The 26,279-nt window shown below is 51.0% G+C and overlaps 2 protein-coding genes across 4 annotated transcripts; both read right to left on the bottom strand.

Annotated features, from left to right (window-relative positions):
- Positions 1-126: 126 nt before the first annotated feature.
- Positions 127-19,064, bottom strand: Ccar2 (cell cycle and apoptosis regulator 2). The gene is made up of 21 exons (XM_090354315.1): positions 18,885-19,064; positions 17,954-18,049; positions 17,683-17,774; positions 16,667-16,758; positions 16,349-16,463; positions 15,804-15,933; positions 15,535-15,631; positions 7,444-7,563; positions 5,525-5,747; positions 5,329-5,442; positions 4,875-5,038; positions 4,325-4,496; positions 4,015-4,245; positions 3,675-3,911; positions 3,000-3,144; positions 2,783-2,865; positions 2,014-2,160; positions 1,760-1,871; positions 1,489-1,677; positions 1,169-1,374; positions 127-941 (listed from the first exon to the last, which is right to left on the bottom strand). Exons 2-21 carry the CDS (start codon positions 18,009-18,011, stop codon positions 897-899), a joined length of 2,772 nt encoding a protein of 923 aa, XP_090210441.1. The 5' UTR covers positions 18,012-18,049; positions 18,885-19,064; the 3' UTR covers positions 127-896.
- Positions 19,065-19,952: 888 nt separating this feature from the next.
- Positions 19,953-24,287, bottom strand: C20H8orf58 (chromosome 20 C8orf58 homolog). Of its 3 annotated transcripts, XM_090354312.1 has the most exons (7): positions 24,168-24,287; positions 22,881-23,347; positions 22,383-22,523; positions 22,122-22,254; positions 21,879-21,991; positions 21,543-21,646; positions 19,953-20,785 (listed from the first exon to the last, which is right to left on the bottom strand). In XM_090354312.1, exons 1-7 carry the CDS (start codon positions 24,214-24,216, stop codon positions 20,674-20,676), a joined length of 1,119 nt encoding a protein of 372 aa, XP_090210438.1. In that variant the 5' UTR covers positions 24,217-24,287; the 3' UTR covers positions 19,953-20,673. The 3 variants fall into 3 exon arrangements, with proteins under 3 accessions (XP_090210438.1, XP_090210437.1, XP_090210439.1); XM_090354311.1 differs by lacking the exon at positions 24,168-24,287 and having other exon boundaries at positions 22,881-23,585; XM_090354313.1 differs by lacking the exons at positions 19,953-20,785; positions 21,543-21,646; positions 24,168-24,287 and adding an exon at positions 21,686-21,747 and having other exon boundaries at positions 22,881-23,585.
- Positions 24,288-26,279: the final 1,992 nt, after the last annotated feature.

The raw sequence follows: 26,279 nt of genomic DNA, 5'->3' as shown, positions 1-26,279 counted from the left end.
GGATGAGGGAGGGTCACTATAGTTTGCCCGAGTCCTGCCCACAGGCCAGAGGGCCTCCACTCAGCACAGAGGCTGGCACTCCCACAGCCTGCATGCACTGGAGTGGAGCTACAGAGACACACTTCATTTGTTTTTTGACTTTGGTTTATTTAAAAAACAAAAAGCCAAAAAAAAAAAAAAAACCAACAACTTTATGTACAAAGTCAAACCGAGACCACGGATTATGGGAAGAGGCGAGAATTATGGGTAACAGGGAAAAAGGCTGGGCCAGAGCCAATACCACATTCTGAACACAGGAGCTAGGGACAGAGGTGCTGGTTTCTTCTGGCGAGTCTGGGGTGGCTGAGACACAGTGCTTTCTTTTGGCCACCTTGACCCAACAGAGCTTTCGAGCACAGGCTCTATTCCCACAATGGCCACCAGAGCCCACCCCAGGAATCAGTACCTGGAACCTCCAGGATTGGTGCCAACCAGAGGAGGGATTTCTCCACCCCCTGCCAGATGTCTGCTCCTTCAGTTTATTGGCATCAGACCTTGTTACAGGCTTGAAAAGCCTTTTCCTCCCGTCTTACTCTAAACTTGAAGAGGACAGGAGACAGCACAAGACTACAAGGGCCCTGGGAGGAATTCCAAGATTGAGGGCAAAATGACATTCTAGGGGTGCAAATAGATGTTGTATTTAGTTGTAGCTGGAACTGGAGTTCCTCTCACGTCCATTTAAACAGCATGGACCCTACCCAATGGCTTGACATCCCCTGCAAAGGCTGAGCCAAGGCTCAGCCACCCTGCCCGTGGCCCCCAGGCCCCGCTCCAGCACTTTCTGGTACCAAAGGGGCTCTAATGTCATCAGGCTCCATCGCTGACCTCTCAGGACGGCCACTCCTGGGCAAAGCCCCTCAGTTGCTAGGTGCTGGCTCCTCCTTCTCTACCCAGCTGTCAGCCTAGGAGCAGAGATAAGGCCATCTGAGGACAGCTTCCCCGTCTCCTGCCAGAAGCCTTGGAGCTGCAGCAAGCCACCGACAGCTGCCTCTCTAAGAGACTAGGGGATGGGGATGGAGATGGAGGACAAAGGCAGCAGCAGAGGCTGGAAAAGGAGGGCCAGTCTGCGGCTGTCACCCCCAGGCCATCCACTCTCCACATGGCTCTGCTGGGATTCTTGGAGCCTTACCTTTTCCACCATCCGCTGCATCTCAAGCTGCAGTGGGGTCAAACGCCTCCGGAAGTCTTGCAGCAGCCGCTGAAGCTGGTTTTTCTGCTTTTCAGCCACCCGAGCCACCTCCTCTGTCTCTGCCAGCCGGGCCCGCAGCTCCTGCATTTCTGCTGCCAGTGTCTTATTTGTCACTTCCGTGGCTGAGAAACGATTATAACTCTCCTCTATAAGGTAGGGGAGGACAGACCACAAAGATGACCACTGGGACATGGGCCTGAGACCTAAGGAGTGACACCCCACCCCCATGCCCACCCACCCTGCAGCGCCAGGCCGCTCACCCAGCTTTAGTTCCAGTGTGTGGATCTTGTTCTCTAAGTAGAGGCGGCTGCTGTCCTGCTGCTCCGCACGCTGCAGCAGGTTCCCCACATTGATCAGGCTGCCGTTGTGGGGTACGAGGCCTTTATGCTCCACGGGGGCAGCGCCTGGCTTTGTACTCTTCCCAGAAGGAGGCAGTAGGTCCAGGTTTCCTAGAAGGAGCCATGAAAACATTCTCAGGAGAAGCAACCTCCCAAGAGCCTGTGCCCCACAGACTGGAGAGCCTTAACTTACCAAAGAGCACATCCTCAGTCAGTCCACCATCCAGTGCCTCAGGGCGGCTGTACTGAAGGCTCCGGTACTGACAGATGTTCTGCGTCACCACCCTGCTGACCAGCTGCTTGGCCTACAGGAGACCCCCAACACCCACTGGTCAGGATGTACAAACGCCTGCTTCCCGGAAGGCCAGAGGTACAGCAGGGGATTTGTGCAGGCTGTGCCCATGTCAACAACACCCCTAAAGGACAGTGGACAGGAAGAAAAGGTACCTGCTCTGCACTGAGCCGGAGCCCCAGTGTGAGAAGAACCCGCTCCAAGTCTCGCCGGTGCAAGTAGCCACACCAGTTGGCATCAAAGAATACAAAAGCCAGAAGACAGTCCAAGGGGAGCACGGCTGAGGGGTCCAGCTCCTTTGGCTGTGGAGGAAGCAGATGAGCAGGCTTTATAGACAGTTCTTAATGCTATCCTCCCAGGGCGCCCCTTCACAGCGCAGGTGGGCTGGCAGCTTATTACACTTGAGACTCAGGGCCCGGGCTCCAGACCTCTGTGGGTACCTTCCAAACCCAGTGTTTTCACATCAGACACTTCTCTTCCATCTGCCCTAACACAGAGATGTTCTTTCTCATCAGTCAAGAACCATATTTTGGGCCAGGTGTGCCCAGGGCCCACACCTGTAATCCTAGCGAAGCTGATCTGAGGATCACAATTCAAAGCCAGCTCAGGCAGGAAAGTTGATGAGACTCCTATCTCCAATTACCACCAAAAAACCAGAAGGGGCACTGTGGCTCAAAGAAGTATAGAATGCTAGCCTTGCATGCAAAAGCTCAGGGACTACGCCTAGGCCTTGAGTTCAAGCACCAAGACAAATACCAAAAAAAAAAAAAAAAAAAAAAACGAGGAAGAGGAGAGGAGGGGAGGGGAGGAGGAAGAGGTGGAGGAGGAGAGAAACACGTTTGGCCTCCCATGGAGAAAGAATTCCCTGCCCGGAAGGAAGTCCACCCTGGCCACGCTTCATCACGGGGTGAGAAGAGGGCTCACCATGTCCTGAAGGGAGGAGAATTCCATCTCTGACTGGTTGGAGGCCACAGACCGAACCTCTGAGTCCTCCAACTTTGTTCCTGCTGCAGAAATCCCAAGCTAAATGTGGGTCCAAGGCTGTGGTGGCCCACACTTCTCCACAGCCTAAGAAGAAACCATTCCAGCCAAACCCAGAGAGCTGCCCCAAGGCCTCCTACCCCATCCCCACCAGACACACCAAATTCTTCCTCTCCATCATCCCTCAGAAGCAACAATTCTGGATCCAGGGCCATCTCACACAGGTCTTCAGCCGCCTCAGCCCGTGGCTTCTCTTCCTCCTCTCCCCCGGAAGAGGGCGGTTTGGGGACAAGCCCATCCTCCTTCTAGGGAAGCAAAGGGGGTGATGAGGAGGGAGGCACACGACTGACACGATAACAACACAACAGCAGTCGAGTATCAGCTGTGTGCCAGGCACTAAGTTACCCACGACACTCTGTGGGTATTTATCCCCAGAGTTCAGAGCATACCCAGGGCACATCGAGACACCTTCCTCAGCCATCAATCCTAGTCCCAGAAGCCATTCTTTCTACTTGAGAGCATTTGGACAAGAAGCAGACTCATGTTTTAGAACTAGTTTGGAATCTGCCTTAGCCAACCAACAGGCAATCCAAAACTTGTACCTTCCAAGCACTCATGGAGCATTTTTGTGCTCCCGCCCCTCTTTGGGGCTATCTGCCTCATCCAGAGCACCGTGGCCACGTTTAGGAGATTCACATCCTGGGAGTGGGCAGTGTAAGTGAAGCGTGGAACAAGATGTAGGCAGTGCTTGTGCCTGGCACAAGCGAGGGACTCAGAGCGCAGTGCACTACTACATGTAGGCCTCAGGACAGGCCCACTTGACGAAGGTACTCACCAGCGGGGTGTCTGACTCAGCAGCTGTGCCCTCATTCTGTACCTCATCCTTGGACTCCTTGGCCACCTCTTCTTTGGTGGCCTCCTCCTCTTTGACCGTGTCTTCCTTGGCTGTTTCCTCCTTTTCAGTTTCAGGGGGAGACACCACCTTCTCAGGAAGGCTCAACAGCATCTTATAGATTCTATAGCCAAAATCCCTCTGCAGCATCTCCAGAAACAGCTCTGCCAGCACCAGCACCTACGCAGAGGCAGTAGAGGCCCATGAGAGTCAGGGCAAGCAGGCAGTGTGCCACACCGTTGCCGTGCCCACTCACAACTTCTTGGGAGAATCCTACACCTGCCTCAAAAGAGATCCTTTCTTTTGGCCTCCGATCCTCCACGATCGCATGGAGCGACAGGTTTACACAGCCAGGCTGTGCCATGACAGCAGGTTCTAGAGGAGGTGGCGGGGCTTCCGGAAGATCAGTGTCCACTTCCTGCTGGGTGGTGGCCTCTGCAGTCTCTGCATTCCGTTTGGAAGTGTCTGCTGTCTGTTCCACCACATCAGAAGCCTGTTCCATAGACTCTGCTTCCTGTGACAAGAGCCAAGATGTGACCCTCTGCTCCTCAAGGCACCCGCTGTCCCTGTGTTTTCCTAAAGCTCAGCCTTACACCAGGCGTGTCCTGGGGTGGGAGATCTGCTTCTGTGGTCTTCTGCTGGCACAGGGCTTCCCACTCCTCCAAGGTGGGCATGATGGTCCAGATGTCTGGCAGGTAGACTACTACTGTGTGCAGCCGCCGGGGCGGCCCTGGCTGCAGGTACTGAAACTCCGCAAAGCGCCACCTGCTCAACAAGGAAAAAGGAAGTCCTCAGCCACGAGACATCCACGCAGGAACGGTGCTCACAGACATGTGTCTCCACGTGCAGTCAGCACTCAAAGAGCACACACTGCATGGCACGCTGTGAGAAGGCCAACACAAAATGACATTCCAGGGCCATAAGGAGGGTTAGGCAGGAGACTCAGTAAGCAGTGCTCAGGCAACAAAGAGCATGGCCGGGATCTGCTGGCGTTCAGTGCCCACAGCCCTAGTATGCTAAGGACCTGGGCGCCCACCTGTGAGCAGCGTGGGGGGAGGGGAGGCACACGCTCCCACTGGGCCCCGAGGACACACACAGGTCAGGCCTCCTGAACAGCCCACAGCAAGCTGGCCACACACTCACCACTTGGTGCAGGTGCTCAAGTCAATGCCGGTCTGGGCTTGCACACAGCGGATGGCTGTGCGCACCAGCACCTGTGGGTCAGCCTGAGGGTCGAGGCCATCCAGGGAAGGAGACCACTCGCCCCCGACCAGCACTGTCTCTTCTTCCTTTCGGCCCAGCAAGAACTGCAGGGATGTGGAACGACAAAAGAAGACTCACATGGCCCATGCGTCCCAGGGCAACAACTACCACCACTGGAGGCAGTGAGTCCACCACCACAGGCTTCTCTAGCCCCAAACACAAACCAGCCACCAGACGCTGCTGAGGGGGGACATCTCTGAGCTGTTCTTTCCTCAAGTCAAACACCAGGAAATATGGTGTCTGTGTGTAACAGGCAGGAGCCAAGCTACTAAAACACACGGCAGCTCTGGACGTGACCAGGGAGAACAACTCACCTCTTGCACCAAGCACTTACCTTTAACTGCTTCAGAGGATGCTCCGGTGCCTCCTTTGGCTCAGCCATATCGTCCACAAAGAGCATGCAGCAACGGTAGAGCTCCTCCAAGCCCGGGGAGGAGAGCAGCAGTACCTATGCAGAGGCACATGGCGCTCAGACACCTTCCACTGCCCAGAAGGCAACAGAACCAGCGACAGGAGCCCAGTCAACCGACCTTGGAACTGTAAGTGGGGTCGCTGCCCACAGAACTAGGCTCGGCACCAGGGTCTGGAGCTGCCTCCTTCTCAGAAGAAACCTGGATCCGGCTGGGGTGGTGGAGGGAAAAGGGCTGGCTCAGAGGGAAAGCCGACAGCCAGCTCAGGTGCACGGACAGAAAATCTGAGGGAACCAGGAGGCTGCGGTAACGGCGCTGGAGTTCTAGGAAGTCACAGATAGGGCTGGAGGAAAACAGCAAGAGAATGGAGACTAAGCAAAGGACATTAACACTTAAGACTAACAAAATGGATACTTAATTTTTCAGTTTCATCAGTAAAACACTTCATAACCAATATCCATGGATCATGTGTGACCATTTGATATAAAACCTCCCTGTATTGCCAGTCATGGGAGGCTCATACCTGTAATCCTAGCTACTGAGGTCAGATCTGAGGACAGCAGTTCAAAGCCACCCCAGGCAAGAAAATCCATTACTCTTATCTCCAATTAACCATCAGAAAACTAGAAGTATAGGAGTGTGGCCTAGTGGTAGAGCGTTTGCCTAGCATGTTCAATTCCTCAGTACCACATACATAGAAAAAAGCCGGAAGTGGTGCTGAGGCTCAAGTGGTAGAGCTCTAGCCTTTAGAAAACCCAAGGACAGTGCTTAGGCCCTGAGCTCAAGCCCAGGACTGGCAAAAAAAAAAAAAAAAAAAAACCTAGAAGTAGAGCTATCATTCAAATGAAAAAGTGCCAGTTTTGAGTGAAAAACCTAATGAACCAGAGATGTGGGTCAAATGACAGAGTGCCAGTCTTGAAACAAACCAGTAAAGGACAAAAGCATCCCAACACATGACAGAAAAATCAGCATGGGCTTAACATAAAAGAACTTAGATGCTGGGCACATGGCTCACACGTATAATCCTAGCTACTCAGGAGGCTGAGATCTGAGGATTGTGGTTCAAAGCCAGTGAGGACACAAAAGTCTGTGAGACTCTTATCTCTAACCACTGGAAAACAGGAAGTGGCACTGTGGTTCAAGGGGTAGAGTGACAGCCTTGAGCTAAAGAGCTCAGGGACAGCACCCAGGCCCAGAATTCCAGCCCCTGGAATGACAAAAAAAGAAAAAACAACTTAGAAGTCAGTAACAAAGTTCACTGCATCTTTAAGAGGAAACAAAGAAATAAAAGCCCCTGAAAATACATTCAGTCTCCTTATAAGCAAAAAAGGTTTAACAAGCCTTTGGCAAAGGCCTGAAGAACAAGTTTTTTATGCACTGCTGGTGAGAGTAGACAGCCTTTTGAGAGAACTGGTTGTACCTATCAAAGTTTAAAATCAAACACTTAGACCCAGCTCTCCAGTCCTAGGATCCATGTTAGGAGGAAGGATTTGCACAGGCACACTACATGGATGTCTACTACAATACTTATGATAACTAGGTTGCAAATGGAGAATTACTTAACTGAATTATGATACCTCCACTCAACAAAACAGTGTATAGTTGTTAAAAAGAAAAAAGAAAAGAAAGAAAGAAAGCAAACAAGCTGGGTGTTGGTGGCTCATATCTGTAATCCTAGCTACTCAGGAGGCTGAGATCTGAGGATCAAGATTCAAAGCCACCCTGGGCACAAAAGCCCTGAGATTCATCTCCAATTAGCCACCAGAAAACTGGAAAGTGATGCTATGGTTCAACGCAATAGAGCACTAGCCTTGAGCTCAAGAGCTCAGGGACAGTACCCAGGCCTAAAGTTCAAGCCCTAGGATGGACCAAAAAAGAAAAGAAAAAATATAAACTGCCTAGTAAATATTAATCATCTAGTTAAGATGAGTAAAAACGCAGAGGGGTGAACAGTTGTTTTGCTTGGTTGGTTTTAGAAAAGGCTTTCAGAATTCACACTTGCATAAGCCATACCTGTGACACCCCAGGCCACCACTCACCTGTCCACAGAGTAGGGGGTAAGGTGGACCCGGTATGGAGGCAGGTCATGCCTGGGCTTCTTAGCACCCCAAGGCTCTCCCCAAGCCCGCTGCTTGCGTTTCTTGGAGTCATAGTCATCACTAGAGATTGGTTCATCAGCAAACACAAGAAACAAAATTGTTACACATCTATTCAACACACCCTCCTCTAGAAGAAAGAACTTAATACTCCTCATTAAAAAAAAAAAGATAGCCCCCCCCCAACCCAACAAACCAATCACTAAATGGGAACTAAAGAGAGACTTATCCAAAGAAGAGGTTAAAATGGCAGAAAAGCATATGAGAAAATGCTCATCATCCATGGTCATAAAGGTAACGAATAAAAACAACCCTAAGATACCACCTTACTCCAAAACGAATGGCCAAGATTTTGAACTCAGACAATGACAGATGCTGGCAGGGTTGTGGAGAAAAAGGAACCCTACTGCACTGCTGGTGGGAATGCTGACTAGTTCAGCCACTCTGGAAAGCAGTGTGGAGGTTTCTTAAAGAACTGAAACTAGACCGTCCCTATGATCCCGCCATAACACTTCTGGGCATCTATCCTGAACATCATAACCCTGGATATGGTAAGGACACCTGCTCAGCTATGTTCATCTCTGTACTATTCACAATAGCCAGGCGATAGAAACAATCCAAATACCCCACTGCAGATGAATGGATACAGAAAATGTGGCATATAACAAAATGGAATTCTACATAGCCAACAGACAAGATAAAATAATGGCATTCACTGGGAAGTGGATGAAGCCAGAGCAAATCATGTTGAGTGAGATAAGTCAAGACCAAAGGAACAAAAGGTGCATGGTATCCTTAATATGTGGCTATTAGATGCAAACAGTAAAAGAGCGATGACTCAATATTTGTGTACCCAATATTATGGACATGGTATTGGAAATATAAACATAACTACATAGATATAAAAATTTATGACTATAGACATGTTTTATTACACAGATTAATATGTATCTATGATATTCAAGCCCTCAGCTTAATTTTAATTATGTTCTAAAATCTAAGTGCCAGTGATTATATATAGATTCCCTTCTTGAATACTTGTTTGTTAAACACGTCATTTGAAATATGATGCAAAAATCAATGTTAATAAATTCTTTAATAAAAAAAAGTTTTAAGAAAAAAAAAAGATAGCAGCCAGGAGTTTGGCCTAGTGGTACAGTGCTTGCCTAGCATGAATGAGGCCCTGGGTTCGATTTCTCGGTATCACATAGAAAAAAGCCAGGAGTGGTGTTGTGGCTCAAGCTATAGAGCTCTAGCCTGAGAAAGCCCAAGGATAGTGCTAAGGCCCTGAGTTCAAGCCCCAAGACTGGCAAAAAAAAAAAAAAAATACACACACACACACACACATTTAACGAAAAGAATATACAGGTAGTAGGTAGGCCTCAACCACTGCAAGGAGACAGAAAACTTTAAAATAGTGAAAGGAAAATAAAGTATTAATGATAATTAATAGTAAATGATAAACTTGTGAATCATTTTCTTATGTTTCTCAACTTTGTAAACAATTACAGTTAGAGAAAAACATTTAACTGACTTTTTTTTCCAGTCCTGGACATGCATTCAGGGCCTGGGCACTGTCCTTGAGCTTCCTCAAGACTAGTGCTCTACCACTTCAGCCACACCACTACTTTTAGCTTTTTCTGTGTATGTGGTACACAGAAGGTATCATGTTTTGGCATTTATAAAGTCAATCTCATTAAAGAGATGGTTCTTGGTAAGAAACACTAACCAATTATCAGTACACAGTAAAGTGATAAAAACACACAACTTCCTCACTCAAATAATTTTACTTACGAAAATTTATCCCAAGAAGTTATTTCAAAAAAAGAAATATAGGGCTGGAAAGGTGGCTCAGTGGTAGACTGCTTGCCTAGCATACATGAGACACTGGGTTCAATTCCTCAGTACCACGTAAACAGAAAAGACCGGAAGTGGTACTCTGGCTCAAGTGGTGCAGTGCCAGCCTTGAGAAAAAGAAGTTCATGGACAGTGCCCAAGCCCTGAGTTCAAGTCCCAGGACTAGCAAAAAAAGGTATATAGAGTAAGAAGTGGGAATATAATAAGCAGTAGAAAGCATAAGAAAAGCACTTCCAAAGCCAGCAACAATCCAATTTTTACAGTGAATACAATAATCATGCAGCCACTAAGACAATATGGAAAAATGCTTAGGAATTTATAAAACTTGGAACTCTAAGATTAAAACTGTAAAATCGGACTGTCCAAGGACAGTGCTCAGGCCCTGAGCTCAAGCCCAGGACTGGCAAAAAAAAAAAAAAAAAAAACCTAGAAGTAGAGCTGTCGTTTTTTTTGTCATTTGTTTTGCTTTGGTAGTTATTTTCAAATAGGATCTCATGTTTATGACCTCGCTGGTCTGGACCAATTTGTTTCAGCAGAGCTGGCTGACAGTCAAACAATACCAAGCTCAGCTGTTTTACTGAGATGAGGTCTCAAACTTTTTTTCATATGAGTGCTAGGATTGGGGCTTGAACTCAGGGCCTCAAACTCTCACTTAGCTTTTTTGCTCATGGCTAGGGCTCTACCACTTGATCCATACCTCCATTTCCAGCTTTCACTCATTAATTGGAAATAAGAATGTTATCGATGCCGGGCGCAGTGTAATCCTAGCTACTCAGGAGGCTGAGCTCTGAGGATCAAGTTCAAAGCTGGCCTAGGCACAAAAGGACCTGAGACTCTTATTGCCAATTAACCTCTAGAAAAAAAAAAAAAAAAGAATCTCATGGATGTGCCTGTCCAGGCTGTCTTTGAATTGTGATCTGCTGAGTGGCTAGGATTACAGGCATGAGCCACTGGCACCTGGCACTTGAATTTTTTCTCCCTGCTGTCCTAGGGCCATGATCCTCCTGATTTAGGCATCCAGCCTAAATTTCTGTAATACCGTCCCATTAAACAGGATGTTGAAGAGAACTATCTTTCAGTATAAAAACTATGTTTTTTAAATCACTCATCACCTACAATACAACTTTATACATTTTTGTAAAGACTTTTCATAAGAAAAGGGTATAAAGAAAGAATAGAGTCAAATCCATTCATAGTAAGACAGATAGGGGGGAAATTCCCCATGTCGTAAGAGAAAGGAACTAACTGGCAGTTCTCCTTGCCTAGGAAACAGCTGACTACACGTCAGTTTGGTCTTCCTCTCTTTTCGCTGCCTGGCTCACTGCCACTGTCATACCTGAGTAGCTAAGCTAGTTACACTGAACCTGAGCCTTTTGCCCTTTATTCACCCCAGCCACTTCCCTGTTCCTGTTTGTGAACATCCATTTCCTGAAAGCAGCTTCTCCTATTGCCATGTTTCTAAGGAAAGCACCCTTTGAAACGTTCTGACACTCTCATTCTGCTCACCAGGTCTGAAGCAAGCTGTTGATAAATGCCATCCACAGACAGACTTATGTCCCACATCAGAAACTGGGGGCTTGACAGTACGTTTTCTCTCTCTCTGTCTTAAGGCTGCTAAGGCAGAGCCAGTAAAAGACAAATTACTAACAGAAGCACAGTCTGGATGAAGTACTCAGAACTCAGCAGTTCAATGGAGATACGGTTCCCTGCATCCCAAAGCCAGAGAATCAAGATAAAGCTTGCTTCCACACACAACACCAGTGTGCCCAAATCCCTGGTATGAATTCCAAGTGTCTAAAGTCCTGCTACCATTTTTCCTGCTCTGCACATTCTCCCATAGGTGACGCCTTCTTTCTCTAGGAGCTATCACCAAGCCTGAGTACCTGGCTTAACCTTCCATGTTTTTACCTTAAAAAAAAAAAAAAAAAAAAAAACAAGCAAGCTTGGTGCCAGTGGCTCATACTTGTAATCTTAGCTACTCAGGCCACTGAGGCACAACCTGAGCAGGAAAGTCTATGATGTAAATCTCCAATTAAGTACCAAAAAGCCGGAAATGGAACTGTGGCTCAAATGGTAGAACACTAGCCTTGAACAAAATAACTCAGGCCCAGGCCCTGAGTTCAAGACCAAGGACAAAAAAAAAAAAAAAATAGCAGATAAGGATGAAAAAGGATGGCAAATACTTGGTAAATGTGGTTAATGGAGCTGGGCTCCCGTGGCTCACACCTCTAATCCTAGCTATTTTGGAGGCTGAGATCTAAGGTGTTTTTGTTTGGTTTTGGGGGGTTTTTTTGTTCTTGTTGTTGTTTTGGTTTTTGGGTTTTTTTTTTTTTTGCCAGCCCTGGGGCTTCAACTTAAGGTCTGAGCACTGTCCTTGGACTTTTCTCAAGGCTAGATCTCCACTACTTTAGCCACAGCACCACTTCCAGCTTTTTCCTATGGATATGGTACCCAGGAATGTTAGCCTGGGTCTTTGTGAATACTAGGCAAGCACTCTACCACTAGGCCAAACTCCGGGCCCAATCTAAGGATTTTTAAGTTCAAGTCCAGCCTAGGCAGGAAGAGTCCAGGAAACTGTTAACTACAATTAATCAGCAAAGAGACTAAAATGGTGCTGTGGCTCAAGTGGCAGGTCATTAGCTTTGAGCAAAAGCTCAGGGACAGTGCTCAAACCCTGAGTTCAAGCCCCACAACTGAAAAACAGAGTGCTTGCCTAGAATGCATGAAGCTCTGGGTTTGATTCCTTAGTACCCCTTAAACAGAAAAAGCTGGAAATGGCACTGTGGCTCAAGTGATAAGAGTATGAGCCTGAGCAAAAGAAGCACAGGGGCAGTGCCCAGGCCCTGAGTTCAATCCCCAGGATAAATAAATAAATAAATAGGCCAGGAATTTGGCCTAGTGGTTAAAGTGCTTGCCTTGCATGCACGAAAACCCGGGTTCGATTCCTTGGTACCACATATATAGAAAAAGGCGGAAGTGGTGCTGAGGCTCAAGTGGTAGAGTTCTAGCCTTGAGAAAGTCCAAGGACAGTGCTCAGACCCTGAGCTCAAGCCCAGGACCGGGGAAAAAAAAAATTAAATAAATAAATAAATAAATAAGCAAGCAAGCAAGCAAACAAGCACACACACACTCAAGCTCAGAGACAGCACCTGGGCCTGAGTTTAAGACCTACAACTAACAACAAAAAAAAAGAAATAAAAAAAAGCTCAAGCCACAGGATTAGAACAAAAAAAAAGAAAGAACCCTACTAGTCAATCATCATCATATTTTTCTGTTTTGCTTTGTATATATTCAGATTTTCCATTACAGTTAAGCAAAGCCAGGCCCCAAAAGATCCCACCTATAATTCTAGCTATTTGGGAAACGGAGACTGGAAGGGATCACAGCTCAAGGCTAGCTTGGGCAAAAAAGTTCCCCCAAACCTTTCTTAACCCATACATAAGCACAGTAGCATATTCTTATCATCCAAAGTTATTCTGGAGGCTCAAATTGTTACGATTGCTGTTTCAGACAGCCTAGGCAAAAACCTCCATTTCCACAGAGGGAAGGAAAACTCAGTTATGCACACCTGTGATCCCAACGTCAGGAAGCCTAAGACAGGCAGATCAAAGTTCAGACAAAGCCCTCAGTGCAAAACGCACTATCTTTTTTTTTTTTTTTTTTCAGCAAAAATATCTCAGGGAGAGCAGAGCGCAGGTGGCTCACATCTGTAATCCTAGTTACTCAGGAGGATCGAGCCCAGGCACAAAAAGTCTGAGTCTCTTATTTCCAATTTACTGCCAGAAAACTGGAAGTGGCACTGTGGCTCAAGTGGTAGAGTGCCAGCCTTGAATTGAAGAGCTCAGGGACAACGCCCAGGCCCAGAGTTCAAGCCCCAAGACTAACCAAAAAATAAAAATAAAAAATAAATCTCAGGGACAATAGGCAAGAAAAGGAACTGCAACCCTGCAGACGACATGCTCCTGGTAGCCTCCAATGTTCACACCAGGCAAAGAATCACCACACCAACTGTGCTTATTACTCCAACTAAGACCAAGGATACTATCTTCATGCTCAAGGGAAAAAGCCCAGATTTCTGGGCAGAGGAAACACAGGCATTGTAATGCCACACCTCTGGAAGTGGTGTATACAAAGAAGCATATTCTAGGAAGTGGTGCTGTGGATCAAGGGGTGAGGCCGTCGCCTTAAGCTGAATAGCTCAGGGACAACGCCCAGGCCCAAAGTTCAAGTCTTACCACCAGTTTAAAAAAAACAAAACAAACAAACAAACAAAAAACTTACCAAACCAAGAAGCTTATTCTAAATGCCATATTTTTTTTGACACACTATTATCATGCAACTCAATCACAGGGACTGAAAATAAAAGTGGCTCATACTTTTAGTGCTAGCTACTGAGATCAGGAAAGAGAGGTTCAGACAGCTCAGGCATAAAAGTCTAAGAACCTCCATCTCCAAAATAACCAGGAAAAAGCCAGACAAAGCTCAAGTGGTACAGCATTACCCATCAGCACACAAGCTATGCAAAACCACCAGGCTTGAGTTCAAGCCACAAAAAAAGAAAAGGGAGGGTGGGGGAGAAAGATCTCACTAAGATTTCAACGTGACGTGGTAAGAGACAAATTTTACCAAGATGGCACAGTGACTCCAGCTGCTCAGAGGAGAGAAGTCAGGAGGCTCACCCAAGACAGTAACTCAGTAAGAACCTCATCTCAACCAGTAAAGCTGGGCCTGGTGACCTGACAGGGAAGCTATATGCGATGAGTAAATAAGACAGTCCACACCTTCCTAGGCAAAAACATGAAATCCACTTCAAAAATAAGGGAAGCAAAAAAAAAGTTGGGAGCCGGCATCCAGTCATTCACACCTGTGATCCCAGCCACTCAGGAGGCTGAGATCTGAGGACCACTGCTCAAAGCCAGCCCAGGCTTATCTCCAATTAACCACCAGAAAACCAAAAATGCCACTGTGGCTCAATGTGGTAGAGAACTAGCCTTGAGCCTTGAGCTGACGAGCTCAGGAACAACGCACAGGCCCAGAGCTCAAGCCCCACTGCCCCCCAACCCAAAAAAAGAAGGAGTCGGGAGCATGGCTCAAGTGGCTGAACACTTGCCTATCAAGTGTGAGGCTCTGAGTTCAATCCTAATATTGCAAAAAAATTTTAAATTTTAAAAATTAAAGAAACAGGGCCGGGAGTTTGGCCTAGTGGTAAGAGTGCCTGCTTAGCATGCACGAAGACCCGGGTTCAATTCCTCTGTACCACATACATAGAAAAAGCCAGAAGTGGTGTGGTGGCTCAGGGTAGAACACTAGCCTTGAGGAAAGCCTAAGGACAGTGCTCAGGCCCTGAGCTCAAACCCAGGACTGGCAAAAAAAAAAAAAAAAAAAAAAAAATTAAAGAAACAGATGGGTGATAGTGGCTCATAACCAACAAAAAACTGGGCTATGACTGCAGCTCAAATGGCACAGCACTAGCCAAGGAAGTAAGCCTTGGAACCAAACAAATTGAGCCAATAGAAGACCCTGAGTTCAAATTCCAGAATGGGTAAAAAAAAAATCATTTTAATATCAAATCTCATCTCTGCTAAACCAGGGTAGAAAGCGCACACACGCTCGCGCTCTCCCTCTCCCTCCCTCTCTCCCTCTCTCTCTGCCAGTCCTGGGGCTTGAACTCAGGACCTTAGCACTGTCCTTGGGCTTTCTCAAGGCTAGAGCTCTACCACTTGAGCCACAGCACCACTTCCGGCTTTTTTCTATGTATGCGGTACCAAGGAATCAAACCTGGGTCTTCGTGCATGCTAGGCAAGCACTCTACCACTAGGCCAAACTCCCGGCCCCAAAAGTTCTCTTTTTTTTTTTTTTCGGTCTGGCAGTCCTGGGGCTTGAACTCAGGGCCTAGGTACTGTCATTAAGCTTTCTCAAGGAAAACACTCTACCACTTGAGGCACAGCACCACTTCCGGCTTTTTCTGCATACATGATACCAAGGAATTGAACCCAGAGCTTCAAGCATGCCAAGCAAGCATTCTACCACTAAACCACACTCCTAGCCCCCAATATTTTTTCTGTGCATTTCAATGGGTCTGAGAAAAAAAAAGGAACTAGGATCTGAAAATAAAAATAAAGGGGGGTGGGGACATTGCTGATAGAAAGAAATGAAATCAAACATGTCCTGTCTCACCTTCTGCCCTGATCCAGTCGTCCATGAGGACCCCGCGCTGGAAATCTGTTCAGGTGGCTCAAGTGAAGTGTGTGGGATGTTTGGAAGAGACTCAGAGCTGCAGAGGGGAAATGGCCAATTACTCAATATACCCTCCCTTCCTTTCAGGGCACAAAGTACCCACTTATGTACTCACAGCAGCACCCCAAACATCACAAACCATTCATCCATAGTGCCCCATACAACCACACTCTGATTTATCCTGGTACATAATGTCCATTAATACTCACGTTTCTGAGGGAAAAGTGGGGGAATCCGGTGGGGCTGGAAGATCAACTGGGGCTGAGCTCCCAGGATCCCTTGTTTCTGGCCCAGAGCTGCCACATGCAGAAGAGGAGGAGCTGGGGACTTCAGTAAGGGCTGGGAGACAGTAGCCAAAAAATTCAGGAAATCAAGCCAGACCCCAGTGACTCACACCTACAATCCTAGTTACTCAGGAGACTGAGATCTGAGGATCACTATTCAAAGACAGTCCTGGCACAAAAGTCCAGGAGACTCTTATCTCCAATCAACCACAGAAAAACTACCACTGTGGTTCAAAGTGGTAGAGTGCTAGCCTTGAGCTGAAGAGCTCAGGGACAGTGCCCAGGGCCAGAGTTCAAGCCCTAAGACCAAATAATAATGATAATGATGATGATGATGATGATGATTCAGGGAATCCCAGGTGACACATTCATCCCCCTGGATCCAATCCCACCTCCATGACAAACATAAGGTTCTTGGTCATGTCATTGAACCCCTGGCCCTCCCTCCCTTTCTAAAGACAGATTGATACCTGGTTGGAGAGCGTTTGCACCTTCACAGCATTCCAGGGCACTGCCTGACCTGGGTTGTATGCAGCCTTCACAAGCACCTTCTCACCCAGCTGGGGCAGTCGGCCCTTGACCACACTAAGAGCACACAAGCCAGGAGGCCCCTTCAGAAGAGATACCCTGAACAAGCCATCCTGACTGCCCTGAGTCCCTTCCCATCAAGATTTCCCAAGCCTTGAGTAAACACAGCAAAATAATGACTTTATAAAGATGGGAGCCTACCCACATGGAGACAAACTGAATCCGTAAGTATTTCCCACAGGATCTAGTCTGAGGCTTACCTTAGCTGAAAAAAGACCTCTTCATCTACCACCCCAAAGTAGTCATGCAAGCTGGTAACAATGCCAGTGAAGACGCGCTGTTTCTCCCCACCCTGCAAGAGGACAGATTAAGAGCAATAGGTGGTATGAACTCAGTGTACATCATGTGATAAGTTGAACCACATAACTTGAGGGTAAGGATGGGATTGGGGGGTGGGGGAAGCTCAGGGACAGCTCCTAGGATATGAGTTTAAGACCGAAGACTGGCACAAAAAAACAAATAATTTTTAAAATAATAGGAAGCAGCCTGGAGTGTAGCCTAGTGCCTAGCACGCACAATGCCTTGGGTTTGGTTCTTAGGTACCCCATACACAGAAAAAGCCAGAATTGGTGCTGTGACTCAAGTGGTAGAGTGCTAACCTTGAGAAAGCTCAAGGACAGTACCCAGGCCCTGAGTTCAAGCTCTAGGCCTTGCAAAGAGTAAAATTAGATAAGCTGAACAAAATTACATTCTACCACTACGGCCTTAACTCTATCCAAGAGGCCCCAGCTCAGAGCACTACACCAAGATTTACACAGAAGGAAGCACAAAGTAGACACAACCTATAAGGAGAGAGCACAGGCCAATGACTCTTGGCTCACAAGTGGCTCCAGTTCTTTAATCTCAAGATGGAGCCAAGGGTCCCCCTGGAGTTAGAAATTGTCTCCCTACCCTGAGTGTATCCAATCACTACCACACAAGCCCACTACAAGAACAGGAGTCCAAAGTAACTCGACTACAAATGTGTACCAGGGGCTGGGAATGTGGCTTAGTGGTAAAGTGCTTGCCTAGCATGCATGAAGCCCTGGATTCAATTCCTCAGTACCACATAAACAGAAAATGCCAAAAGTGGCACTGTGGCTCAAGTGGTAGAGTGTTAGCCTTGAATAAAAGAGCTGTGTTCAAGCCCCAGGACTGGCAAAACCAAAACCAAAGTGTACCAGGCATACCAGCACAGTGCCAGGGGAAAACTCACCAGAGAGGATGCTCAACCTACCTGAAGGTGTCTGGCATTCTGAGACAGGTCTGTAGCCATAGGAGGAGTAAGCAAACCAGGAGGAGGACCCAGAAGAGACGTAGAGTTTGTGCCTATGTGGACAGAGAAATCTACAGAAACTGCACCTGCTACCTTAAGCACTAAGGCAGCCAGATGATGAGGTCAGAACAACAACAGCAAACTGCTCTCCACCAGGAAACTTCCAAAGCCATGTTTCTGGAGACAGAACTCCAGAGAACTTACTTCCCAGCACATAGACAAGAGTGATCACCTGAGAAGTTGCGGCCCCCGGGAAGCGGGTTGATCCGTTGGCGCTTAAACTGGGACATTGGGAATGCTGTCCTCTGTCAACCTCGTGGGGAAAAGCCTTCAAGCGAGACGGAAATAAGTTAGCAGCTCACGCGTGTTAAAGGCGTTCATGGGCCTCTCCAGCCAACCTGGAGAAATCTCTGAACCACGCAGACTCGCAAAGGAAGGCGGGGAGGTGGGTCCCGAGAACGAACAGAAACACGAACGGAGAAGCCGCAGAGGGGCAGAAATGGCACGAGACATGCACACTGCTTCCGTTTTCCCTCGCCATCACCTCGCCGGGGCGGTGAGTGTGGGGCAGAAAAGGAAAAACGACCTCAGCGAGACCGTCAGACTCGCCCCGGGCCACACCACCAGACGGCGAGTCCCACCGGGGGGCTCACACCCACCAAGCCTGGCACCGCTCTGGGTGCCACCGCCACCCCCACAGGGGCCGGCGGGGTGACGAGGGAGAGGGACGGGGGGCTGGAAGGAGCTCCGGCGCCCATCCATTCATTCACAACCATCCACTGAGACGCTCCGCGCAGTACCCGGAAAAAAGATGGAGGGGCGGGCGAGGAGACGCGGGCCGCCCTCCCCAGGGAGGCGGCGGGCGGCGGGCCGGGGGAAGCCCGGCTCGCTGCGGCTCCGCGCCGGGGCCGGGCCGCCGCCGAGCGGCCTGCGCGCCGCCCTCCGCCTCCGGCGCCGGCCACCGAGCGGCCCCGAGGCGCGCGTTTCGCCTCCTCCCGCCCCCGGGGACCCAGGCCGTTGCCAGGGAGACGGAGCCTGCGGTCCGGAGGGGCCCGGCCCGCCCCCTCCGCGGGCCGCGCATCGGCTCTGCCAGGCCCGCTGCAGCTCCCCGGCCGCGGGGACAGGCAAGAAGGCAGTGGGGTGACGAGCAGCCCCCGACGCACCTGCGGGCCAGGGCCGCGACACCGGGGGGACAAAGACACCCGGAACCACCACCGCCGCGGCCGCCGCCACCACCGGAAACGCCTCTCCGGAAGCGCGACCACTGGTCGGAAGCTGCCACTCTCCCGGATATGGTCCCTCCCTCAGCTCCACCGACAGCTCCCTTCCCCCCCGGGCCCGCCAGCCATCCCGCGGCCACCGGGACCGGAAGTGCGCCGCCCGCGTCCGCCGTGCGCTCCGGAGGTGCCCGGGCTTACGCGTCCCCCTGGGAAAGCAGGCCTCTGAGCACTGGTTCCGGACCCTGGAGCACCACGGCCTGCGCCGGCGCCTCGCTCCAGCGCTACCCGAGACCTGCCGCCGGAGCATGGAAGCCCCACCCGGCTGGAGCCGTGTGTCTGACTCGTGGAACTCGCGGGAGTCGCTCTAACCAGTGACTCCCCTTCTGCCCTGCCCTTCCACCGACTGCATGCGCCCCACAGCAACCCTGGCCAGTAAGCGGGTCAGCAGGCTCCCTGCTCCGATTCTCAAACAGCAGAGCTGCAACCCTCAACGAGACTGCTTAGTCAAAAATCGTGCCCCGTGGGCCGGGAATGGAGAGCTTGCCAAGCATGCATGAAGCCTGGGTTGGATTCCTCAGTAGCACACACACAGAAAAGGCCACTTGGCTCAAGTGGTAATGTGCTAGCCTTGAGCAAAAACTCAGTGGAAGTGGTGTTGCTCAAAGAATAGGGTTGAGCTAGAGCTCAGGGACAGTGCCCCTCCACTGAAAGAAAAAAAAAAATGCTCAAAGACAGTGCCCAGGCCCAGAGCTCAAGCGCCTCCACTGAAAGGGGGAACAAAAAGCTCAGAGACAGAGTCCAGGCCCTGTGAGTTCAAGCCCAAAGACTGGCAGAGAGAGAGAGGGGAAAATATTGCTGTGAGAGTGGCCATTGTAGTGCCTGTTATTAATAATCCCACCCTCAACTGGCCTGATACTTCCCCTCAGTCCTCAAGTCCAGCCTGCCTCCAGCACCTTCCCCATTCACCCTCCCCTCCCCTTCTCCATTCCAATCATTTAATGTTCACAAAAACACTTTGAGACAGTTTATTGTCACTTTATCCTCATAACAAGCTTGTGAGGTAGTTGGGACAGGCAGTTTTAATTCCAAGTAGGAAGCTGTGGCTCAGAAGTTAAGCGATTTTGACACGGCCTAAAAGCAAGTGTACGTGTCTGGTCTCCGCTCTGACGTGAAAAAGCTAGTATGAGAACCACTTCAAATTGACCTTCAGCGTTACTCAGTGGTTTCCGCCTGCCCCTGATCCTCTCCAAGGGCAAGGTGCAATAGGGAGGCAGCCAAAACAGCACGGTCTGTGTCCTAGGGCTGCCAATTCAGGGATGAAGAGATCAGTAGCTGGCCAATGTGAAACGAAGGTCAGCTCCATTCTTCCAGTTGCTTTCCTACAAGACTGACACTTTATAGGAGGATTCCAGCCAATCGGCAATACTAGCAATCCACATACATACATTACTCACTAACACATCTGCAACATGAAAGGCCCAGACAGATCACCATGCCATGCATGTTTTATGGACGCCTGACATATCCGTTCATATCTTTTGGACTTTTGGCTTCTCAGAGAACTAGAGCTCCTTTGTGAGGCTTCTCAGAAGAGAAAAACTCAGCCCTTGCCTCATAGTGGGGCAAACATTAACAGCTTTTCCTGGCAGCATGAAGATGCAGCCACAAGACAGAGGCGAGGAAGACTCAGCAAATTCTCTGCATTCAGGGCCACCAGGTGCACCAAGAGCCCTCAGCAAACTGAAAGGTTTTTTGTTCGTGACTTCTTCACCATTAATGTTGGTATAAAGGTCTTTTGGTGAGGGCAGCATGGAGGCATTTCAGAGAGATGCTTGGACTCGATTCTGTGGAAGGAAAAGAGACAATAGCCCCAAAGTTCATGGAGGAGCACTCTATGAAGAAGGTGGGGATATTAAATTGATGCTTCTTCTCCTTGGAAAAATCAGTATGACCCCCACACATGAAATAATTTATGTGTCCCTCAATCTTGCTCTCTCCATAAACCCAGAAAGTGACCTAAATTCCAGTATCAAGGGGGAAAGGATTACTGGGCTTCAATGGAGCTATTTCCCTTCATATAGTCCTGTTTCTATCATAAACTTACACTATAGCATTGGGAAAGCTACTGCCCCACATCCCTGCCTACTCCCCAGGCCCCTCTCCTGTAAATGAATCATTTTGACTTTCTTTTCCTTCCAGCACCCTTCAAACAGTGTCTTATGTCTTTCAGATTTCACAGAGACAAAGACAGCAACTGGCCAGGCACCAGTAGTCCCTGCTTATAATTCTAGCTAATCAGGAGGCCAACACCTGAAGGATCAAATTCTGAAGCCAGTCTGGGCAGAAAAACCCATGAGTCTCCATTTGTGGAGTGGAAGTGTGGCTCCACTGTTAAATGCTAGCCATACGCAAGAAAGCTGAGCAAAAATACAAAGCCCTGAGGTTAATCCCTGGTACCAACACACACACACACACACACACACACACACACACACACATACACACACCACCAACAATAACAACAACTAGCAGGAGACTCTCAACATGCTGGTTTTTTAGTCCCCTCCCCCTGCACTGACAGAGACCAAGCACAGAGCTCACCTGGGACCAAAACCATCAATTGGGATGGGGGGATCAGGATGTCTAGAGCTTCTCCAGCGGATCCGATTGAGCAGGACCTTGACCTTGTCCCAGTGGGAGGGATCCTGATGACCAGAAGGCAATGGGTCACCACAGAACTCCACCAGATAAATATAGACATTTATAGATATATAGATGTATCTCACAGTGACGCTCCCAGGGACAGCTGTCACAATACCAGGACAAATCATTTACTCCAAACAGAAATTCCTGTCATTTTCCTTAAAATTTCTTATCCTCAGGATTCCCATGCATCCCAACCATCCCCCATCACCTCCAACATGTGTCAATTATTACCTTGCGTCTGCGGGAGGGGGAGAAGGTGTGGAGTGATTCCACTGAGGCCTCTGACAGCCTAGGGTGGCTGGTGCTGAGTGCCTCCAGATTTGGGGCTGAAACTGCTTCTGTTCCTTCAGAAAGAGAGATCCATGCCCAGGACCAGTGTCAGGAAGGCAACCCCACCAACTACAGCTTGGAGGATGGGGTGTCTGCTGCTGGGCCCCTGACCAAGCAGACAGGGAAACACAATGACCCCCTCACCTGTCTCCTTTGTCTGACTTAGCAGTTCCTCTAGCCCCTGTACCCCATTATCCTGAGCAGTTGAAAGGGAAGATGAGTGAGCCAGAGCTTCTGCCTCCTCCTCCTCCTTCTCCTTCTCCTCCTCCTCAGGATCCTGGGATAGGGAAGATAGAGCTCTCAGGGCCTCAGAAGACTGTAGCTATTCTGAAAGCAACCACAATTCCAGGGGTCCTGCCCTTCTCTATGTACCAATGTGGCCACTCTGCCCTGGGACCCACTTACCCCAGGGGGCCTCTGGGTCTGCAGTTGCAAGTAGAGTTGCTGAAGTCTTGCCATCTGCTCCAGTATGAGGCACAGGTGTTCCAGATAGCGAAGACCCTGCCCTGGGAGGCAGGTCCAGGCTTCGGGTCTCATGCCACCCTCCTGCGGGGCACAGTAAGGTAGGGAAGACATCTAGATTTAGCCAATCTCCCACGCTGGGCAGTCAGGTGATGCTGAGCCAGCAAAGGGCAGTGAAGCAGCCCAGAGAGTTCACATCTATATGGTTTCCCCAGTGCCCAGCTGGGCATGGGACCTACACCTGCCCATCTCCTATATAGGAGTGGCTACACACAGCTATGAGTGGGGTGAAGCAAGAAGCAGTGACACAACCATGAATTAGGAGCAAGAAACGCCCCACCCCGAGACAGCTCCAGGGAAAAGAAGGGCGTGGGGACTCCCCAAGAATCCCATTAGAGGACTGTCTCCTCCCCCTCTTCACCCACCAAGGCCTCCACTCACCACCTCTGCTTCTTCCAGACCCGCCTCAAGCTTGATCTCTGTGGGCTCTTGTTTGACTTCAAAAACAGGTGCTCCACACTCAGGCCTGCTAGGTAGCCTCAGGGAACACCCCTGTCCAGACAACCTGGGGAGCCCATGGGCTCGCTCCAACACCTGCTCCAGCTTACGGCTGGCCAGCAGCCGGGCTTGCTGGGCAGCAGGCACAGAGTTCTCCACGGGCTCAAGACTCAACGTGTCCAGAGAAAGTCCTGGGAAGGTGGTCACAGGGCTGTCCCCAGCCACCATCTCCACACCTGAGTCTCGGGAGGCCAATTTGAGGAGTGGCACGGGCCTCCTGCAACCTCTCAACCTGCCCTCTCCCTTCCAGGAATCCAATGAGCAACCACAAGTGGCATCCGGAATCTGTCTGTAGATGCTGGTGGCTCCCGGCACTACACAGCTTTGTGTCTGGTCCTCACTGCCCCCGTCTGCAAGGAGAGCCAGGATCAGACTGGGCAGGCTGCCCTGCACACCACCAGCATTCCTGACAGCCGGCAGCATTCTCCTGAGATGGCCAACCCAGGCCAGGAGAGGAAGAGCAGGGCTGCCCACAGCCTGGAGAAGACGGGATCCAACTCCACTTGGGAGATATCTGGAAGGGGTTCCCTTCTGGCAGTAATTGCTAGCAAAAAGGAGCCCCCCACTTTGGACTGTGGAGTAGGAAAAGCCCTAAGAGGTCCTGCCTACCTGTACCCTGGATGGCCTCCACTTAGGGCCAGCCTAAGACCTCCCACCCTGAGGCAGAAAGCCTCACTCTGGCTCCCCACCCATCTGCCATGCAAGGCCTCCCAAAGCCGCAGAGGGCAGAGCCAGAGGCCTGGGGTCCACACACACTGCTCTCTGGATCACCAGGATGCAAGCCTGGAGTGCAGGTGGAGACGCATAAAACTAACAGCTGTCACCATGTGGGGTTCTAGGAGCATCCATCTCTAGAACCTTCACGCCAGACTCTGCTAGAATGGGACCGAAACTTGGGCTGCCTGGGCGGGACCGCAATGCCAGCCCTGGAGGCCTGGGGACCAGGAAGGGAGCCAGGAAGCTCGTCCCTGACCCGCCCTCCAGGACGGGGGTTCGAGGCCACCCAGAGGCTTCTGAGGGCTGGCGGAGTCGACGTCCACGGCCCGGGAGGCTGCCACAGAGGCTGCCCGCCATCCCTGGGGGGCTCTGCGCCGCGAGGATTCCCCGGCCTCCGAGCGGGCGCCACCCCGGAGCGCGCGGGTCGCGGCTCCCGTGCCGCAGGCGACTCACCCCGGCCGCCGAGCGGCTCCACCGCGAAGACGCGCCGCCGGCCCAGCATGGCGCGCTGCCGGACCGCAGGCGGCACGAGCCGAGCCGGGGTCCGGGCTGCGCTCCCGGCGCCCGGGGCCCGCCCCGCCCGCCCCGCCCGCCCGGCAGGGCACCGCCCGGCCCCTCCCAGCGGGCGGGCGGGGCGCGCAGGTGTCCCGGGGAGCGGGCTGGGGCCGAGGTCGCGATCTGCAGGGCCGGGGGCCGCGGAGGCCGCACCCGGGACGAGGTCGGGGCGCCGTGGTGCGCCCGGCGCGGCGCGCGTAAAACCGTCCTGTGGCCGGCGCGGCGCGGGGTGGGGTGGGGGGCCGAGCGGGAGCCCGGAAGGAAATGGAGCCCCACGGGCTGGCAGATGGAAGGGCGCCGACCGGGACCCGGCATCCGGCTCCCAGCTGTGTGGCTCGGGGGCGGGGGGGCCGGGTCCCTCTGTTTGTCCTCAGTTAAGTGGGGAGTGGCTCCCGTGCGCCGGGCCACGTCCGAGCCCCGCCGGCCCAGACCTCTCTCCTCTCCCTGCGGGGCCGCCGGGCAGCGGCGGGGTCTTAGCCCCATCCAGGACGCCGAGCCGAAGCGTAGACGTTTCCCGGTGCCCCTCCGCCCCTGCCCGGGGAGACTCCCCGGCCGCCCTCGGAGGAGCTCCGGAGGCTTCTAACAGAGCCTCCCCTCGCGGGCGGGGGCCAGCGGGGACCCTGACCCCTTGGAGCCCCGCTGAGCTTGGTGAAGGCACAGATTTACCCCTCGGACCCAGAAGGAAGCAGGGTTGAAGCCCGAGCCTGAGCCCCTGGAAGAAGTGGCCTCTCCAACACCCTCCATGGGTAGCCACCACAGGACTCACTTTTCAGATGGGGTGGGCGAGACGAGTGGGGACTGGGGCCTGAACTCGGGACCTGGGCGCTGTCGTTTGCTTTTTCCCTCAAGACTGCGCCCCTACTGCTCGAGGCACAGCTAGCTGTACCCGGGGCGTGGAGAGCTTCAAATCAGCCCTCCCCAGTAGCTAGGATTACAGGCGTGATCTTTCTTAGCATGTGTGAGTTGAGGGGGGGGAGGCTGAATCCATTGTACCATTTCCACACATGTGTACAATATACCAAACTCTTTCCATCATTCTCTTTTCCTATTTCCCCTTTTTAAGACTATTTCGGTAGATTCTCTTCTAGTCTCATACATGCAAATAAGCTACTTGGATCATTTTGATTTTTTTTTTAATAATAAAATCAGGAAACAGGCCCACAGCCAAGCTTCTCACATGTAAATGAGAGCCCCGTGCTTGGTCTGCCACTGCCTGTCATTTCCCAAGCTCTTCTAGCCATGTGCCCCTGGCTTCCCTGCCCCATCCTGCCCCTATCCTAGACGGCCATCACCAGCTCTGTCCACCAAATACAGAAAGAAAAGCAAGGGGCTGGGGCGGCGCCTGGTAGAGCTGCCTTCCCCCCCAGTCCAAGAAGAGGTGCAGCTGCAAACGCCCCCAGCCAAACTGGACTCTTCCAGAGCTGCCAGGTGACTTCCTCCCTCCTAGGTGAGGGGATGGGGAGGTAAAGGGAGGAAGCCTCTGCTCAGATCCACCCTGAATTTAGAGAATGTGGGGCTGGATTCCAAACAGTCTCCGTGGTGACTCCGGGGCTGGAATGCATCTAAAAACAGGAAGCCCAGGCAGCAGGAATGCAGTGCCTCAGCACAAGGCATTGTGTGTGGTTCAGAGAACCCCCACACAGCGCCGTACTCCCCTCCAGGCCACCTCGGAGCAGCCGGAGTCCTCATGGGGACCTGACTCCCTTGCTTCTGTCTACCTTCTGATGTACTGACCGTGGCAGGCCCAAGCCCAGAGCCCTGCGTCCTGACCATCTTCCATCTCTCAGGTCCCTCTGCCAGATGCTGGAAGGAGTGACAGCCGAGACAGTCCTGGCAGTCCACCTCTTGAGATAAGCAGCTACCTTGAATTCCTGGGACAAAAGGTAGCCTGGTAGAGTCATCTGTCTGGTAGTCCATGCACGGCCTTGACCCTAGGGAAACCCCAGCTTCAAGAAATCATTTCCTGAAAACTCAGTGCTAAGCTAGGCCCTGGGGAAGGGCAAAGCCAAA

This window comes from Megascapheus bottae, chromosome 20 (assembly GCF_031878675.1).
Source record: "Megascapheus bottae isolate mThoBot1 chromosome 20, mThoBot2.hap1, whole genome shotgun sequence".
Classification (NCBI taxonomy): Eukaryota; Metazoa; Chordata; class Mammalia; order Rodentia; family Geomyidae; genus Megascapheus; species Megascapheus bottae.
Note: the sequence above shows the minus strand (reverse complement) of the source record. Positions and strands in the feature narration are given on the sequence as shown.

Bases quoted from the DNA above. Each gene is read 5' to 3' on its own strand.
- Ccar2 (XM_090354315.1), bottom strand. From the start codon at position 18,011: ATGTCCCAGTTTAAGCGCCAACGGATCAACCCGCTTCCCGGGGGCCGC. The intron at 7,564-15,534 runs GTGAGACAGGAC...ACCAATCTCTAG, and splicing joins CGACTGGATCAGGGCAGAAG to TGATGACTATGACTCCAAGA. The intron at 2,161-2,782 runs GTGAGCCCTCTT...CTTCCTCCACAG, and splicing joins TCTCCTCCCTTCAGGACATG to CCAAAGGAGCTGGACCCCTC.
- C20H8orf58 (XM_090354311.1), bottom strand. From the start codon at position 23,420: ATGCTGCCGGCTGTCAGGAATGCTGGTGGTGTGCAGGGCAGCCTGCCC. The intron at 21,647-21,878 runs GTAATAATTGAC...TCTGGTCATCAG, and splicing joins CCCCCTCCCGCAGACGCAAG to GATCCCTCCCACTGGGACAA. The intron at 20,786-21,542 runs GTGAGCTCTGTG...TTCCTTCCACAG, and splicing joins ATTGATGGTTTTGGTCCCAG to AATCGAGTCCAAGCATCTCT.